The following is a 19,265-nucleotide window of genomic DNA, read 5'->3' on the forward strand; positions in this document are numbered from 1 at the left end:
CGAGCCAACACATTAAATTCGTTTAATTCAACTTACACAGCGTACATCACTCGCTCAATTAATATTTTATATATTTTGTATAAGTAAATCAATACTTGGTGAATAAAAACATCAAGTGTTTTTTCATTAAAAAAATTGGTTTTCAAATATTAAAGGGTTTTTCTTTTATTTCATGTTTTATGCAGCCATATCTTTAGTTACTTAAAATATTAAGCAAAATATTTTATGGTTTAGCATTCCCTATTTTAGATATAATACTTAATTCATGATTTAGATTTAATAATCCATTATTAAAAAAAATCCATTAACAAATCACATATCAAATTAATAAAAACTGGTATGTTTATATATAACTTTTAAATCAGTGAGACAAAACTTCTACTTTTAAATATAAAAAACAGAGTTGGTTTAGTGAAGGAGAATTGAGTCTTGAGAATGTGGGGTTCCTGTTAGTAGACAGTGAGAACAGTGAGATTTGTCTTCTTAAATTAGTCGATCGAAAGGTCGGATTTCAAGTTTTAAAAAATATATGTAAAAACTGATACATTTTATTGTCATAAAAAAGTATTGATGATTCAATTTTATTAGCTGTCTTAATTATTTTTATAAAACATAATATTTATATTTTTTTCAAAACTAAATTTATTTTATTTTTGCTCAATTATAGTTTTCGTCTCTTTATTTTATTACATTCATAAAAAAAAAAAATAGTTTTTCTATTTTAAAATCAGTTGATTTTTATCCTTTTTATTACACTTATAATTGATTTCATGCAATATTCATTGTGCAAAAGTTCTGAATTTAAATTTTAAAGTGGTGACTTTTGTTTTAATTATATAATTAAAAATTTTAATTTTTTAATTTCTATTAACATAAATTATTTACTCATAAAAATATATTATATTTTTTTATTTTTAGTCATTATTTACCGTGTCACCGACTTTTATAAGATACGTCTAAATTTGTCGACTATATCCGGAAGATTTGAAAAAGCTGTCAAACAATAAAAGAAATCGACCATCGAAAAATATTTAAATTTTTTTTAGAAAAATAGAAGTATAAAATACCATTTATTTGCCAAACAATAAATTTATTTTATCCTTATGCAATTGAATAGAAATTTTAGAAAGGAAAAAAAAACAAATTTTGATGTATTTTCAAAACCACAAATTTACTTTATCCCTATACAATTAAATAGAAAACACTTTGTGCAAAAAATCACAATATTTTGAATAAAATGTAGGAATTGAAATCATATTTTAAAAAACTTCCGAGGTCGCATCTCGGTTGCGTGTTGATTTTTACGATTTCGATTAATACAAATATCGCAATATTGATTATCATGTATAAATTAACTTCTTTAATATAAATAGCATGATAAGGATATTGATATCGGTACCTGCCAAAATTATTTTCTGCCTTGAAATTATTATTACGATAAATGTGATAAAAAGGACAAAATTGCCAATAAATTTTATTTATATATTTCATATGAATTATATACATGGTAATCTTAATTATTAAGAAAGAATTGTTGTTGTGAAAGAGTATTGTCCTAAAAACTGCAAATATAATGTTTCAAGAAACATGAAGTTCAGTTAGTAGTAAACAGAAGTTTTTCAGATTCTCATCTCTTTCTCTTTTCAACATTTCTCACAGATATTTCCTCTTTTCTCTTTTCAACATTTCTCACAGATATTTCGTCTTTTCTCTTTTCAACATTTCTCACAGATATTTCGTCTTTTCTCTTTTCAATACAACCAGCTAGATTTACGTAAAGCTCGATTCTCTCCGATCATAAAAACATGGCCGGAATGTCAGCCGCAATAATCGTCATTTGCGTTTTACCGTCGATGTTGCTGGTGGCCAAAGATATCACTTTACCGGTAATACGGTTACCGTCAGAAGGGAAGAACGTGTGCTCGGACACGGTGGAGTCGTCGTCATGGTGTCCGGTGAAGTGTTTTCGGACGAACCCGGTTTGCGGTGTCGACGGAGTGACGTACTGGTGTGGGTGTGCGGAAGCTGCATGCGCTGGTGTGAAAGTTGGGAAAATGGGTTTTTGTGAAGTTGGAAATGGCGGTTCGGATCCTCTCTCTGCTCAGGCATTTCTTCTTCTGCATATTGTGTGGCTTATTGTTCTTGCATTTTCTGTTCTTTTTGGTCTTTTTTAATTAATTCCTTAATGTTTTGCTATTTTACTAGAAAAGAATAGAGTTTAATTATAAATTACTAAATTATGACTTTGTCACTTTGTAACTTTCACTGTTGACTCAACTCCTTTAATGGAGAATTCCGGTGGCACAGAGCAGCTCCATATTTATGAGCTAAATAATATATTTGGTAATGTGTTTAAGAGTTAAAGGTAATGTAAGAAAGTATAAAATAATTTTACAGTGTTATTTAATTGGGATTTGTCAATTAGCTCACATAATTTTTTTTAAATTAACAGTGTGATTTAGCATTTAACATGATCACGATTAGTTGACAGTGTAAAATTATTTTCATACATTTATCATTTTTCTCTATGTTTAATATATCTATTATTTCCAAAATAAATGTCACTCTAAAAGTTATTTGTTCTAAAATAAGTTTGGTTTTTAATTTTTAAAGCATTTTCAGATTTGATTTTCCAATTATATCTTTAATTAACTTTAATAATTTATTATTTTTCTTCTTTGTATTAATGATAATTAAAATATACAGTGATTAATAAATATAATTAAATAAATTATTATTTTTTTCTCTTTTATTTATTGCATTTCCTTAATCTTTTTAAAAGTGTCCATTATGACACTTATTTTAGAAGAGTTAATAATAAATTAAAGATAATGCTTGGTTTGAGATTTAAATATAAAAACTTTTAAAAAAATTATGCATAGATTTAATTAAAACTTAAAAATTAATTTTTTGATTGTTTTTTTCAATATAAACTTTCCAATTTGTAAATTTTAACATCTGCCACAATTTAGCATTACATAATTTAGCACAATTTATTTATTTATTTATTTTTATTTTTCTAATATTTTAACATGCAACATTATTTATAATCACGTTAATATTAATTTTGTCCAACATATTTTTTTTAATTAATAAAGTTGTCAAACCGTTCAATCATATTAATAATCTTAAATAAATTGTAATCAACTGCAATTCAGATCTAACATGTTTATAACTTTGTTATAATATTATGAGTATAAAAAGAAAAGTGATCTGATATATATATAGTTTTTTAAATAAAACTATATAAATATTTTTTTAAAATTAAACTCCTAAAATCTTAGGTCTTAAGCCATCACACTCCTGAATTTGCCTTGGCATTTTATATTATGAAAGCTATTTTGTCTCGATGCATAGTATTTATTATTATTTTTGTAAATAATTAAATTAATGCTAAAATTAAAATAATTTTTATGTAAATAAATACAATTCTAGTAATCACATTTATTTCTTTTTATTTTCATCTTTATAGGAGATAACCAGCCAAATAGTTACTATTAGTAATACTAAATATTATTCCAAGGTTTTGCTAAGATGATAAACTACTTTATGAAATCAAATGGACCTCACTATTAACACATTATCACTTCATCAATTCTCTATTTTGGTTTTATTCTAAATTCATTTGTTGTAAAAAACAATACGTAAGAGTCTTTAATATGACAACTCATATTTGAGGTGTAAATATGTTTTTTTGTAGTTTGTAAAAATTAAGTAGGACAAATAAGAACAAAGCATACATGATCTTGTTTTTTTGACTTCCGTCACCACAAACCAGAATTTATATTTTCACTTACTTTTACAAATATTATGAGTGCAACGTATTTGACCCAAAAAAACTGAGTACAACTCATTGGCTGAAATATTACAATTAGTGTTTATTTATTTTATTATTATCCAAAGTAATTAGTGTTTATTAAAATAAACTATCATTTGAAATAAACAATGACACAAATTGTTCTCCAAAAATAAAATAAAAAGTTACTTGGTCGCATCTCCAACTAATTAATCTGTAGAATCGCACACAAATATATAATTCCTTTAAAAAAATTAGATAATTTGAATCAATTATTTCTTTTTTTAAAGTTATATAAATTCCTCCAAAAGTTTAATTAATAAAATGATTGATAAAAAGCAGACGAGGTAAGGCATGGCAACGGGGTGGGACGGTTTTTATCTCCCCAAACCTAAACCCAAATCTCCAATCAATCCCCGTTACCCGCCTCAAACCCAAATGGGTATGGGAAATTAAAACTCAAACTCGTCCTTAACTGGTTCGGGTATCTCCGCTCTGCCACCATCTATTTGGTAAAATCAATTTTTTTTAAGAGTGAAGATTCATTTTGGTCCCTCACAAATATTACACGAGTCAAATTAGTCCTTCACAATAAAATAGACTCAATTTAATCCCTTATAAAATTTAACCGGATCATATAAGTCCTTCTGTTAATATTTTTTTCAAACCGGTTTTTTCCTAGTTTTAAACTGTGACTGGATTGCCACGTTGGATTTTATTTTATTTTCATTTTTTAAATTTTTATTTTTAATTTTATTTTTAAACAATTATAAATTAATAATATAAAAAAGTCAAAATTGTTTAAGGAGTTGATCTTAGGCCCATGTGGTTAATCTTAAACAATTCTAAATTTAAAATAAAAAATACAAAATTTGTATCAATATGGTCTCGAACCTAAGTCTCTTTAGATTAAATGACAGTCAATTTAATAAAATAGAAATTTATTTGTCTATTTGTAAATGATAGTCACTTTACTAACAATAGAAATTAATTTGTCTAGTTGTTATTGATAGTCACTTTACTAACCGTAGAAATTGATTTGTCTGATTGTAAATGATAATCACTTTATTAACAATGGAAATTGATTTATCTAGTTGTAAATGATAGTCACTTTACTAACAATATAAATTGATTTGTCTTGTTGTAAATAATAGCCACTTTACTAACAGTATAAATTGATTTTTCTAGTTGTAAATGATACTCACTTTATTAGCGATAGAAATTGATTTGTCTAGTTGTAAAGTGAAAATCATTTAACTTGAAAGGACTTGGATTTGAGACCTCATAGATAAAAATTTATTAAAAGTATGAAAAGAACCGGTTCAGAAGTAGGAAAAAACCGATTTGAGAAAAATATTAGCAGAAGGACTAATATGATCCGATTAAATTTTGTAAGGGATTAAGTTGGGTCAATTTTTTTGTGAGGGACTAATTTGACTCCTGTAATATTTGTGAGGGATCAAAATGGGTCTTCCCTCTTTTTTTAATAAAAATATTTACTTTTTCAAAAATCAAATTACATTATAAATAACAAAATAAAACAATCTCAAAAAATTTCATACATATATTTCAAATATTTAAAATAATAAATACAAATCAAATTATTAAACCATTAGCCACATATTTAATAATATAAATTATGAAATATAAATAATAATGTACATATTGAAATAAATGGGGCGGGTTCGGGGACGGGTTCGAGGTGGGTACTAGGTCCCCATTACCCGACCCATCCTCATCTTTTATAATCGGGAAAACCCAAATCCGAATTCAAACCCAGTCAAAGCGGGTTTTCCCCGTCAACTTCGGGGCGGGTTCGGGTGGATACCCGTGGGTCTGTGTTTTATTGTCATGTCTAAGCTCAATTGATATTTATTAACTAATAAATAATACTAAATTTGTGTATTAATATAAATAAATTTTTTATATTTATAAATTAATAATACTTTATTAAAAAACAATTATTAATAATAAAGATGAAAATTAAATTATAAATTTATACTTTGTCTGGTCAGAAAAACAGTGAAAAGAAAGAAAATAAGCAAAAAAAAATTAAAGAAATTTTTTTTTGATAAAAAGTGAATAAAATATTATTCGGGTTTTTAAATGTTTTTTTGAAATTAAAGTGGATAAATAATAAGAGAAAAATAATAATATTTAATATGTCATAATTATCCTTATATAAAAATTTATATATCATTGGAAAAATGTATGTTGATAAATCTGTTGATTTATATAATACATTTAATTGTAAAGTAATGCTTCATTATTTATTATTTAAATTAATAATTAATTAGGTTATTTTAAAATTTATATATATTTATATATATATATATATATATATATATATATATATATATATATATATATATATATTGTTTTTCTGTTTTAGCTGATTTATAAAATTAATTTTATATTTTAAATTTAAGCAATTTTAAACTCCTCTCATATTTATGCTTAATGATATTTTTATTTTTAAATGAGACATGATTTATAAAATGTGACAAATGATTATAAAAAAATTTATATATATTTATATATATATATATATATATATATATATATATATATATATATATATATATATATATATATATATATATATATATCATTAATGGTATTGTGTATGCTAGGAAGCAGTGCAAGTAATCTTGTCGTTCTCAAATCTAGACTGATTCCTAGCATACACAATACCATTAATGATCTGAATGATGCCAGCAAACACCACAATTATGCAGTTTTTAGACCAAGTTTAGTGATAAGGTCTCAACAAATTTCTATGGATGATATCTGAGGATGAATATTAATGATAGAAGCTAACCATGACCATGGGTGGGAAGAAAAACCATAGTAAAAAAGGGTGGGAAAATCCAACTTTATATTAAGAGGAATACTCTAAGCCTTGACAATAAGAACGCCGCTAACCTTTGTGGTTAGAAAAGGATGGTCTGAGTGTGTGTTTGGTTCTACAGTGATGAGAATTGATTTTGAGTGAATTGATTTTATATAATTAATTTCGTCGAGTATTGTATCTGATAGAGATTCGAGATTTGCTTCAAGGTTCTGGGAGAGTTTACATAAGGCTTTGGATACTAAGTTGTGGTTGAGTTCTTCTTATCATCCGCAGACAGATGGTTAGATAGAAAGGACTATCTAATCTTTAGAAGACTTGTAGAGAGTTTGTAAGTTTGAACAAATAGGTTTTTGGGATGGCTTTTTACCGTTGATTAAGTTTACCTAGAACAAAAAAATTCATTCTAGTATTGGAATGGCACCGTTCTAAGCGTTGTATGGTAGGAGGTGTGGGACACCTTTATGTTGGTGTGAGTCGGGAGAGAATGCTTTAATTGGACCTGAGATCATTCAGCAGAAGACTGAGAAGATCAAGGCAATCCAATAGAAGATTAGATCTTTGCAAATTCTTCAAAAAAGCTACCATGATCAGCGAAGGAAAGAACTTGAGTTCTAAAAGGGAGATCATATGTTTTCTAGAGTTACTTCAGTAAATGGTGTTAGTTGAGCTTTGAAGTCTCGAAAGCTCACGCCGCGTTTCATTGGTATGTACCAGATCTTGCAAAGGTTATGAGAGGTGACCTATTATATTGCTTTACCGTCGCACCTTTTCAATCCTCATGATGTGTTTCATGTGTCTCAATTGATGAGATATATTCCAGATTTGTCTCATGTGATCCAAATGGATGATGTAGAGGTGAGAGATAAGCTGGATGTTGAGGCATCACCCATGCGGATAAAGGATCGAGAGGTAAAGCACTTGTGTGGTAGAAGGATTGCCTTGGTGAAAGTAGTTTGGGGAGGATCAGTTGGTGGAAACGTGACTTAGGAGGTAGAAAGCCAGATGAGGGAGTTGTAACACCCCAATTTTTGATTATTTTTTAAAGTGATTTAGTTATATTATGTGTATTTTATTTAATTATTATGTGTTTAATTAAATAAATAAGTGTTGGAGGGTGTATGGTTAGTATCATGGAGTGCAAGGAGAAAACTAGATTAAATCTAAAATATTAGTATTTTATTAACTAAAATAAATTAAGAAAAATAGATAATAGAAAGAGATGGGGTTAAATTGTTAATTAGAAGAATAATGAGGTGAAGGAGTGAAAGAAGAGATTAAGTGGGGTGGAAGCTGACTTTTAATTAGATTAACCTAATATTTAAGGTTAAGAGTGAATTAACCTAGAGTACGTCTGTACATGTAAATTAAGAAGAAAAATGGTAAGGAGTCAAGAGTGAGATCAAAGAGGCTAGAGGTAGAAGAAGAAGAAGAACCCAAGTGTAAGATTCCATTGTTGCTAGAAAAACACCGGGATATTTCTCCTTCAATGGGTGTTTAAGTATGAGGGGTAGATTTTGTTCAAAAAAAAAGTATGAGGGGTAGAATGAAGAATCCTTGATTTCAGGATTGGGTGTTCTAATACATGATTTTGATTTGTTGTTATAATTGTTGTTGTATGCTGAATTTAGTTTAATTTCGTGTACCATCATACGTGCATAATTTTTGTTAACATGATTTTTGTTTAAAGAACTTGGGGATCTGAAAATGGAAAACCTGCTAATCAACTCGGACAACAACTTTTTGACCAAAAAAATTCAGACAATAAGTTACAAAAACAATATCGAATTTAAAATAAATCAAAACCAGTGGATTTCTTTGAAAATTAAACAAAAACTTCAACCAAGACAAATTACCAACAAAAACAATAATGCTCATGCCCTGGTAAATATTTGCAAATACTGTCTGGTTGACATTTACCAGAGCCTGGTTGCAAAGTCGGGAAACACTGCCCGTGTACACTACATACACTGTACAAAGTCACAAACAACCATCTGCTAAATACAAGGGAAACCACGTAATAAGTGTGCAGGCAAAAATTATTAATGTAAGAACATATTAGTAGCATACATGAGAGATGGCGTGATACTACTTTTCATTTCTTTCTTTCTCCCCAAATTTGCCAGTTAGGAAGAAAGAGATATTCAATATCTTTTGTCTAGTCATAAACTATGTGTATCCTGTAATCAATGCAACAACAACTAGCAATAAAAAATGAAGTTTAATAAAACTCTTCTACTTCCCTTTCTCCGAACTCTAAACTCAATTTTCACAATAACATCCATGCATCGAAAAACAAATCAACTCATTAGAATGGCAAGTTCAGTAAAATCAAATACTACTCCCTATTTGGGGGACTCTGAAGTGAAAATCCAGATGTTCCGGGATGATCTGGGATTCCTCTGGATGTAGTAAGGGTTGTTGAGCTCTCATCTTTAACCTCGCCAGATGAATAGCTTCCTTCTTTTTGTCCTGCTATTGAAGGGGGTGAGGTCCCACTGTGCGTGTTACTAGGAACATTACCAATTAAGCTTTTATACATAGTAAGGGCTTGAGCCATCATGTTAGCAGGATTGGATGCAGAGCTAGGAAGCAACATTGTGGTGCCCTGAGGAAAAGAAAAGAGTAATATATAAATTTCAATATGGGCAAACTGTGCAGTGCATAAACTTGCATGTCAATCAACATTTAGCTATTACCTCCTTGGCTATGTTACCGAAAGCATGAATATACTGCTCTGCTATTCTTAAACTTGCTGCCTGCAAAACAAATGACAATAATGATTCGTTCTTTGTTATTCCATGAGACTCGTTCACTGCGTGTTGATTAACAGGAAACTTTACATTCCAGATGCTGAAGTTATGGGGATTGGAGATTTAGACAAGAGAAGAAAAACAATTAAAACTCCAATATGATTCATAATAATTTGATATACAACACTAAGCAGTAACCCATTACAAGGATACAGGACACCTGGTCTTAATTGAATAGGGAAACAAATCATGAGAATAACTAAATAATATGAAAACTGATCTTCTGAGATACTCTGACATGAGAAACCAATCCTATGAGCTACTTCAAGATACACAAACATAATATCAAGATAAGTTTTTTACCAGTTTCAGAAATAACGCAAACTTAACCATAATAAACACTTCTACTCTGTTTAATGTGAGTTTAGACAAGCATTTGCAAACTTCTACTCTGTTTAATTGAGTTTAGACAAGCATTTGCAAACTTGATTCCCTTGATATATTGAGAAATGAATTTTGGTCATAGTAAAATAGAAGAGAAGTGATTTAGGCTTGGAAACTTATCAAAACTAAGTTTATTTCCAAGAATTATGGAAGTTGGAAATATAGATTCTCATGTTTGTTAAAGAGTTACAAAAATTTATTCTCACAGAAAATATTCACAAGAATAAAATAGCATCTACTTCCCATGTTTTTATTCCTAGAAAAGGAGGTGCGAAAAAAGGTATCCATGAAACGTGCGAATAAATTTGTGTGCCTGCCCCTATAGCATATACATACCCCTCTTTGACAAATAGTGCACAAGAATATATTAAGTGTTAATCAAACACTTGTTTCTACAAATTACCAGATAATAGGAGTCTAACATTGTTTTCCTGAAAAAGTTATTCTCACAAACCATTTTCACAAAAAATGAAACATAAGTTTCTTAGTGTGAAACTTTTACTGCAAAGCAATGTAAAAGCTACATTTTCACATTTAATCAAACATGCATTTATGAGCATTCTTGATTTTGGGTTGATACAGCAAAACATTAAGTTTGTAACATGGTATGAGTGGGTTAAATGCTCCTCCAAGAAAACAAACATTACACGAGATACGGTCAACTGCACTTTATACAAATGTAGTCACTTACGTGTTTACAAATGTAGTCACTCACGTGTTTAGTTTGTCTGAGTGGAATGCTAGGATATCGAAAGTTTAAAATTTCCAAGCATCTTTGATACACAAACAATGGAACTCTAAATATAAGGAGCTTGCAATCTAAACATGAATTCCGGCCAACGCATTGTAATACTTAGATGAAAAGCTACAAAATTACTAAAATAGTATTAACAAAAAAATGTAACAGAAAGAACTGTATAACCTAACCTCTGATCCTCCATTTTCTTTTAGGGTTTGTGACACCATAGAAAGTCCTTCAGCTGTCGCTCTTGCCTTGGCAATGATGGCTTCAGCCTCACCTGAAAAAGAATGGTGCTAATAATAAGTTTTGAAGATATCAAGCGGAAGTAACAGTGTAGTAAGGGAAAATCAATCAAGCTAAATTAATAGATAAAGAAAACAGATGATGACAGCATGCTAAATTGAACACCAAATTTATGGTCACGTCTCAATACTTAAGTAAGAATGGTCCAATCCATGATTTATCATCTCTGCATGCAGAAAATCATTCATCTAACAAGAGTCTTAGACTCTACAAATGAGCACACTGATATAAATAAAAGTTTCAAATTAAATATGAGTTGGCACTTAGCACATCAAATCCACCAGACATCAAAGCTATCTTAGAGAATAATATTTTCGCAGAAGAGGAAATTGGAACCAATATATCAAAATGTAACTAACCTCTTGCTCTGTTTGCTTGATCCATCATAGATGCTTCTGATGCCAAGATCACTGAACTCTTCTTCCCTTCAGCAATGTTTATATGAGCCTGTCTTTCTCCTGTTCAACACTATAGGTTGTCAAAGCCATAAACACAAACTACAAATTGGAACGATATCGGTATTGAAACAAATTTCAGGATGATAATGATGCAATGTCATCCTTGGACATATGAAGAATTGAAATATCAAATTGATTACCTTCGGACTCAAGAATTTGAGCTCTCTTTTTCCGTTCTGCTTCTGCTTGCATCTCCATAGCTGCTTTCACTCCACGTGGAGGAGAGATATCCCCTGTAGAAAGACAACCACGAAAGAAATTACACAGTTATTGTCGAGTAACAGATAAGGGATAATCGTTCACAGATTGCCAACAAACTCACTTATTTCATATCGAAGACATTCTAGACCCCAACTTTTTGCAGCCACGTTAATGGATTCCTGCAACAATTTAGTCAGTTAAATTAACCATTATTAAGTTTGGCTGCAGATGACGAGAGAGTTATTCTTTATATAGTATATACTTCTTCAAGACAAAATTTAAAATTATTAAGCTTGTGGTTTACAAATGGTACATAAAAAGAAAATACATGGGAGAGCAAGTCCATAGCTGTTGGTTTATGTTTGTAATCTACCTTCATTCAGTGGTGTCAAATTTTCACCACGGCATTATAGCATGGCAGATTTGTGACAGCCGCCATAAGACCACGACACCATGTTTATATGGCAGGTTTATGGCTGGCCACAACAATCTGCCGCCGCCTACCATTGATAACACTATTTTCGTTGCTATAAAATAACTGCTAACCTTTAAGAACGATTAAAAACCATGTCCAAATGAGTAAGTACGTGCATACAGAGATCTGCTATAGATTGGGTGGTTAGTTTTGGCAAGTCATTTAGAGTTTAAATGTCATAAATATGGCTTTTGATTTTTTATATGATTTATTCTTACTTGCTATTTCAGAATTTTATTCTATTTTAGATTATCATACCTCCACTTAGAACAATAATGGCTTATTAGGGTGCTTGACTTTGTTAAATGAGATCTCTAAGCAGATGTTAGGTGTAATATTTGAGATGCATTTGTTTAATAAATAATTTTTCCTTATTCACATAGTATCTGATATATGAGTAGCAGGCACACATTTCCCAAGAGGATGAATAACCCGAGAAAATATGCACTTCATACAGTTGTTAAACAATTTTATGAATTGAAAGTGTCTAAGAAAAGAATACCAGGCAAACCCATATACTTTAAGGAACTTGTAGTCTGGATGAATTAAGTTGCAAAACCGGTGTTTGCATTATGTTAATGAGGAGCTGTGAGAAAGGCATGATTCCAACTAGTGATCAATGACTATGTGAAGTAAGAAATCATTGAATTTGGAGTTTCAGAGTAGAAATAAGGGTGTAGCAGGAAAAGGGGAAGAATTAGTTAGCAAATCCGCTTAGAAGTGCTTCTGGATGTTCGGGGGAAAGAAGATATTTTGTTTTGGAAGTTGTTTTGTGAGGCTGAGAGGTCATCTCTTTGTAAGAGACCTGTCCTGTAAGGGTGGTTCCAGGTCTATTTTGGGTGGTCATTTCTTTTCTGGTTCAATTGTTGTAGCTAGCCACTGCTGTATAATTCAGCCGACTAGGTAATATCTAGGTTATATGAATAATACCCAGTTGTGTTCCTGCTCTTTGTGCCACTTTGCTTATCCCTGATCTAACAGACTTGGCTAAAGTATTTGATGTATTAAAGTCAAGTTGCTGAAATGAATTTAGCTTTATCATATCCAAAGCACCAACTGCATCCCGTATTATCATCAGTCAAGGACTTAAAGCCACACTGCATCTAATAATAAGAGGAAATGAGCCAATGCTCCATAACCAACAAAATATTTCATCTTTATCTCTTGTCTCATTCCTTTCTGTTATTTCTTTTTCCCCCATATCTTAATATAACAAAATTAAAAGATGTCAAGTTATAAGTTAGACAGGTTATCCTTCAATCAAATCCCTAAAGCCCCATCCGAAAAGGCACATTCATTTAAGAACTTAACTATGCCCTACATATCTAAGATTTACGCTAACAAGATTTTAAGTATGGCTTAAGACTGAAGTAAGTAACTAAACACTAAAGGATGAATCAATGGTAACATAACTAACTAGCATAGCACAAACAACGAGTTCATTGAAATAAACTCACCACAATATTTTCATTGAGCGTATCCCTTTCCGCAAAGGTCTTGTCGAGAGTAATCTTCCCGAGTTCACTACGCATTGTGGTTTGAGCCAGCTGAATGACAGCATAAATGGGATTCTCAACCCCATAAGAAGCAAGTTTAGGATCCACAATCTGCACTCCAAGAAAACACAACTCAAAAAACAACCCCAAGAAAGAAAACAAAAAGAACCAAATTATTGACAGAACAATCGAAACACCTTAACATAAAGCACACCATCAATGAGAATGGTGACATTATCTTTAGTGATAGCAGACTGATCAGGAATACTGATTGCTTCTTCCTTTAGCGAATGCACGTAAGCAATTCTATCCACAAATGGGATCAAGAAATGAATTCCAGAGGGAAGAGTCTTCACGTATTTCCCGAATCGCTCAATGACAAAAGCTTTCTTCTCCGGTACAATCCGAACCCCCCAATTCACCGGAGGAATAGTTTCATAATTCCTGATCAGAAATTCAATTCAATAAAATAATGGATTCAATGAAGCGAAACATCGTAATTGGGAATGAAATTAACCTACCTTGAGATAGGATCTCGGCCACTGCGAAGAAACCGAACGGAAGATAAACGAGAGGGGAGTGAAGAAGTGTGGTTGGTAGTTGTAGTTGACGCCGCCGCCAAGGAGTGGGTGATTGAACGAAGTGCTATTCTTCCTGAATTGGTTTTCAAGATGTTGGCCATTTTCGGTGTTTGGATTTGTCTGCAGCAACAACAACCCCCTTATTCTCTTTCTTTCGTGTTCATCAATTTTCTTTCTTGTTAATCAATTTTCTTTCTTTCTTGTTAGTCAATTTTTGGTTGATAAAACTAAAGCCCTAGTAAAACCTCTTACCTCTACTTTTTTTTTTATTGATTTGTTTATTTTATTTGTACTCAAATTATCTATTGAAATTTTGTAGATACATCATACAGAATTACAGATTGTACTTAAGTCCTTTAATTTAATTTTTTTTATTTTTGATAATAAATAAAAAAGAAAAGAAAAAAAATAGGACGTGGAAAAAAAACTCGACTACATTCTGCCAATAAAACCGAGATAAAGCAAGAGGTGATCTTCAAAATGTCTTGATAAGAGGGCATCAAAGTTAATAGAATAGTTTGTACATTGATTCCGTTTTGCAACGTACGGCAAATTTGGATACTCAAATTCAGAGATATGAAGTCCTAGATATTTTAGATGGAAAAAATAGGTACATCATAGGTCGGGGATCTTAGATAAGAGTCACGATGTTCATGGAGTCTGAGCAACCGATAATGTATAGGTAATTGTTCCGTTCACGAACCAAAAATGGATACAGTTGGAGAACCTGTGACCTTGAAACAGTGGTGCTAATCTTCGTCACGGCAGTGCGGGGTAGACATGCATGGTTAACACTCCGGCGTCCAAATCAATTCAAGATGAGTGTAGTGAAAAATGAAGATCAGAGAATGTACCTTATTTTTTGTGTATGGACTAATTTTATACCTTGGATTAAATGGAATGGATTTGAGATGAATTGGGTTTTGGTCATTTGGGTCTTTAGCCAACCCACAACCGTTCTCCATTGGCTAAGGCACTTAGTGGTCTACGGAAACCTTCATGAGAATGTCTCAAACTTTTACATCAATTCATAGGGGTTTCTTAGGATGTATTTAAGATAAAATACATTAGTTTTTAAATAACTTCTTTCATACAAATTTTAATACAATTCAAATCAATCTTCTCATTCATTTTCAAAATGTTAAAACTTTGTGCATAACTTTCAAATCATTAAAAAAAAATTATAATATATTTTGAGCATTTAAGGTTTATATATTTTAGTGTTATATTTTATCAGACCCTTAAGAGGGGATGGTCCATGAAAAAGAGGGAAGGTTATGCATATGCGCCATGGAAATGGGTGAGCTATCCTACAAAGCTAGGGGTCGCTCGAATAAGCCATATGGTCGCTTGAAACAGGTTGCGAGACCGCCTGGAACGAGCTTCAACTGCCCACTCGCCCAGTAAACGTGGGTGATGATGTGGACCCATAATGACTAACTAACGAAAGGTTTATCAAAGTGAGAAACCACTCTCCTCACAATACAAGGAGACCAAGTCCTCTCATGACATTATCTGCATCTTTAGCTGATAAACCGCAACTATATGGCTTTATCAATTTAGTATAAAAGATTGATGAATCTCACAGAGACCGGTGTATAGTTATATGTTATTCCTATGTGTGTTAAGGCTATGTGTATGGTTTGTTTTTACTCCAAAATTTAAAATAACGAGTTTTAAGTCAAATTTAACAACTAGAGGTTGAAACATGGTTTCGAAATAAATATTTTTAGAAGAAAAACTAACTTAGAGGTACAATCTGCTTGCAAGTGTCCGTTATCAAATTTTAAATCTATTCGTGGAATCAAAGTTATAAGTTTAAAATCCCTTTTAAAGTATAGTAATTTCTTATTCGATTAAAAAATGTTTTCACTATTTAAAAATAAAAAATCCAGATTTCTAAATCCAATATTGTTTCCTCTTTAGAGTCATGGACGGTATTTCGATACAATTTATTTAGCGTGCAATTTATACGAGGCATGTTGGTAGGGCGTTCCTCATGTTTCAGACTCAACCAGATTACTCAGACATGGTAAAGCTAACCATTAAAAAGCATGATTACATGGCATACATATTAAAATTGAGCAAAGAAAATAATAAGAAAAGTTGAAATTTGCTTAAATTAAATTGCTCCGAAGGGAGACTTTTATCCAGTCAGCAACAATGTTAGAATAAAAATTGAATAAAGTAATAAAACATACTTCAATGTGAAGTATTTATGCTTTACAAAGGTAAATTTAGTGCTAGTATAAGCTTGGATGCCTTTTCACTTCAGTACAAGGAGTATTTAATATTTATAGCCAATTGCACTTCATCGTTAACATCTTCATACATTTGCAGTAACATTTCGTCTAAAATAAAGATGGTCGTGTAGAGGATAAAATCAAATTAGAATAAAGAGTTACGACAACACCTGAACAGCACACAGGAAGGTAGGCGACAGTTGCAAACAAAAGAAGAAATAAAAGGAATAAGAGAGGGAAAGAAGACGAACTCAGAACTAGGCCAAGTTAAGCACATAAAACAACTGAGAAGGCGAAACTGCATGTCTGGCTTATTGAGAGCAATGAATTAGAGGCTTAAGGAGAGCAATGAATTAGAAGACGAAGTTGCAAGCAACAAAAGAGATATAGGAAGAACACAAACAAGAGTGAAAAATAACTCACACAAACTGTACACACGCAAAAACAAAAAGGAGAAAATGTGTTTAGAGCTTAGAGGGAAAATGTCATAACTATATGCTTAACAATTACTTTTTAAATGGTATTTTAAGTGTTTGTTGATATTATCTGAAAACAGGTTTTAACCCATGATGACCCGTTGAATAACTCAAAATACTCATGTATTGCAAAACCTATCATTGATGACAAAACCATGCATGAGACTCGTATAGCATAAAGAGATTGTAGGCAGAATTTAGCAGAATCTTCAAAACAGGACAACAAAGTTGAGTGCAGAATGTAGGCGTTTCTGGCCTAAATAGATACAATTAAAAAGTTATTTTGATAGTAAATTATTCCAATTATCCAACATGACACAAATCACTCTTACACTTTTGCAAGGATGTAATTGTGCATAATTATTAACATGTTCCTCGCAGTAAACACTGGGCAGAAAAGCATATAAATGAGGCACTAGAGTGAAAACTGAACAACAAGAGCATAAAGCATATGAGAGCAATAGGTTTAAGTAAGATATTCCCAACGACAAAACCTTGATAACAAAAACATCCATACTCAAAAACAAATGTAAACTGTCTCCAAGTACCCAACAAAAGAGTAAGCAATAATCCATAAACAAGAAAACCTCAAATGAAACTACAAAAAAGATATGCTTATGATAGTATCAGTCTATTCTTCAACAACTACAGCTCCCTTCTCACTAACATAAATACCATCAAGAAACTTCCTGATATCCTTCTTTTTAACATGGCATTTCTGTTCCAAAAAAAAAAAACAAAACCATTCAGAAACATTACCTAACATCAAAACACAAAACCATAAAACATCACACATTACAAAGAATGTACCTGGTTAATAAGAGCACATGATCGAGAAACAAGTTCAATGTCATTTCCATCCAAAACAACCTCATCCTTCACCTTCTCAGATCGAACAATTGAAACTCCATCAAGCAAATCAACTTTCCTCACCTAATACACAATTCAATTCTATTACCAAGAATTCTCAAACTGCTAAAAACACATAATCAAAGTTACATAATTGATAAATTAGGTCATTTCAATTCAGATCATGAAAAATTATAAGGTAAGAAATTACAAATCGGAATGAAACTAGGGTTAAATGAAATTAAATACATACCTTCTTCTCACCGAGAAAGTTACGGATCTCGATGGACTTGTTCTCATTGGTAATGCTAGCATTGATAGGAAAATGAGCATACACAAACCTCATCTTGTAGCGGAAACCCTTGGTGACACCAGTGATGAGATTCTCGACGTGGCTGAGAGCGGTTCTGATGGCGGCAGAGGTTTTCCGGGAACCGAACCAGGCGTCGATCTTGAGCTTCTTCTTCCCTTCCTCATCGGTGATGAGATCAAAATCTAGGTTGAGATGCTTGAAGTCACGAACGAGCTTGCCGCGTGGGCCTTCGACCTCGATCACCTTGGCGTTAACCTTGATGCTAACACCGTCAGGGATGTTCATGGTCTCGGAAGATAGAATGGTCTTCATTTTTGATAGTGTGGGATCGTTCAAACTGTACTGTGCCTCTCTCCCTGTGTCGCTCACCACTCTCCAGAATGTTAATTCCAAAACCCTAGTTTGATATATAGTGGCTGTTTTGTTATTCTGGTCTTGTTCGGGTTTTGGGCTTTAAAAATTAGTAGCGCACGTTAGGTTTAGCCCAATACTTGCTTACCATTTTCCCAAAAACAAAAATAAATACTCAATTGCTATTTACAGATTATTATTTTTCTAGGACACACCTGCTGTTTTTTTGCCTAATTTTTTTTCATGCAGTCAAGATATATAATTTTATTTCATAATGATTTAATCAAATCACATTAAATATGTGTTTAAATTTTACATTATTGTGAGTTAGTATACACTATAGATTAAATTATTTATGCTATAATTTTTTAACATATGAATTGCATTTTAGTTTATTTTGTCTTTTAAATTTACATTTTAATATATAATAATAATAAGGGCATAAAAAACGTTACTCAAAGAACACTTGAATCGCCTTATAAGTGAACCACATTAGGTAAACAAGACAAGTCCAAATAGTTGGTTTTATAAAGAGAGACAAAGGAAAAAAACAATAGAGAGACCAAGAAAAAAATAGTGTACATAAAGAGTTATGTGGTGTTGAAAGTGGAAAGCTTCTTTCAATGTCACGTCTGAAATAAACAAAGTTAATGATAAATATTTTAGAAGAACAATTGTATCTTTGTTATTTCGTATATTTAAAGACATCTAAAATAAACAAAGTTAATGATAAATATTATAGAAGAACAACTATATTTTTGTCATTTCGTATATCAAAAGACATGTATGCAATGTTTATTCTGATTTTATAGAAGGGACTGTGTAATCAAAGATAAGAATTATATAGAGTATTGATGACATTCAATACAACTACTAATGTATTGGGTCGACTGCTAGGCCCAATAAAGAAAAGGCCTAATTTTTATTTTAACT

The 19,265-nt window shown here is 31.3% G+C and overlaps 3 protein-coding genes across 3 annotated transcripts; 1 reads left to right on the forward strand and 2 right to left on the reverse strand.

Moving 5' to 3' along the window:
- Positions 1 to 1,562: 1,562 nt before the first annotated feature.
- On the forward strand, positions 1,563 to 2,259 carry LOC131655581 (uncharacterized). The gene has a single exon (XM_058925421.1). It carries the CDS (start codon positions 1,806 to 1,808, stop codon positions 2,172 to 2,174), a length of 369 nt encoding a protein of 122 aa, XP_058781404.1. The 5' UTR covers positions 1,563 to 1,805; the 3' UTR covers positions 2,175 to 2,259.
- A 6,409-nt stretch (positions 2,260 to 8,668) lies between these two features.
- LOC131661221 (uncharacterized) lies at positions 8,669 to 14,344 on the reverse strand. The gene is made up of 9 exons (XM_058930678.1): positions 14,041 to 14,344; positions 13,717 to 13,963; positions 13,481 to 13,630; positions 11,670 to 11,727; positions 11,488 to 11,580; positions 11,249 to 11,347; positions 10,772 to 10,863; positions 9,347 to 9,406; positions 8,669 to 9,255 (listed from the first exon to the last, which is right to left on the reverse strand). Exons 1-9 carry the CDS (start codon positions 14,199 to 14,201, stop codon positions 8,986 to 8,988), a joined length of 1,230 nt encoding a protein of 409 aa, XP_058786661.1. The 5' UTR covers positions 14,202 to 14,344; the 3' UTR covers positions 8,669 to 8,985.
- A 2,927-nt stretch (positions 14,345 to 17,271) lies between these two features.
- LOC131655582 (large ribosomal subunit protein uL6) lies at positions 17,272 to 18,364 on the reverse strand. Its single transcript, XM_058925422.1, has 3 exons — positions 17,922 to 18,364; positions 17,630 to 17,752; positions 17,272 to 17,537 (listed from the first exon to the last, which is right to left on the reverse strand). Exons 1-3 carry the CDS (start codon positions 18,291 to 18,293, stop codon positions 17,451 to 17,453), a joined length of 582 nt encoding a protein of 193 aa, XP_058781405.1. The 5' UTR covers positions 18,294 to 18,364; the 3' UTR covers positions 17,272 to 17,450.
- Positions 18,365 to 19,265: the final 901 nt, after the last annotated feature.

This window comes from Vicia villosa, linkage group LG3, assembly GCF_029867415.1.
Source record: "Vicia villosa cultivar HV-30 ecotype Madison, WI linkage group LG3, Vvil1.0, whole genome shotgun sequence".
Lineage (NCBI taxonomy): Eukaryota > Viridiplantae > Streptophyta > Magnoliopsida > Fabales > Fabaceae > Vicia > Vicia villosa.

Coding starts and splice junctions, on each gene's coding strand:
- LOC131655582 (XM_058925422.1), bottom strand. CDS start 18,293: ATGAAGACCATTCTATCTTCCGAGACCATGAACATCCCTGACGGTGTT. Junction 17,753..17,921: donor ACTTTCTCGGTGAGAAGAAG/GTATGTATTTAA, acceptor ATTGTGTATTAG/GTGAGGAAAGTTGATTTGCT. Junction 17,538..17,629: donor CATGTGCTCTTATTAACCAG/GTACATTCTTTG, acceptor TTTTTGGAACAG/AAATGCCATGTTAAAAAGAA.
- LOC131661221 (XM_058930678.1), bottom strand. CDS start 14,201: ATGGCCAACATCTTGAAAACCAATTCAGGAAGAATAGCACTTCGTTCA. Junction 13,631..13,716: donor ATGGTGTGCTTTATGTTAAG/GTGTTTCGATTG, acceptor CTTGGAGTGCAG/ATTGTGGATCCTAAACTTGC. Junction 11,581..11,669: donor ATGTCTTCGATATGAAATAA/GTGAGTTTGTTG, acceptor GTCTTTCTACAG/GGGATATCTCTCCTCCACGT.
- LOC131655581 (XM_058925421.1), top strand. CDS start 1,806: ATGGCCGGAATGTCAGCCGCAATAATCGTCATTTGCGTTTTACCGTCG.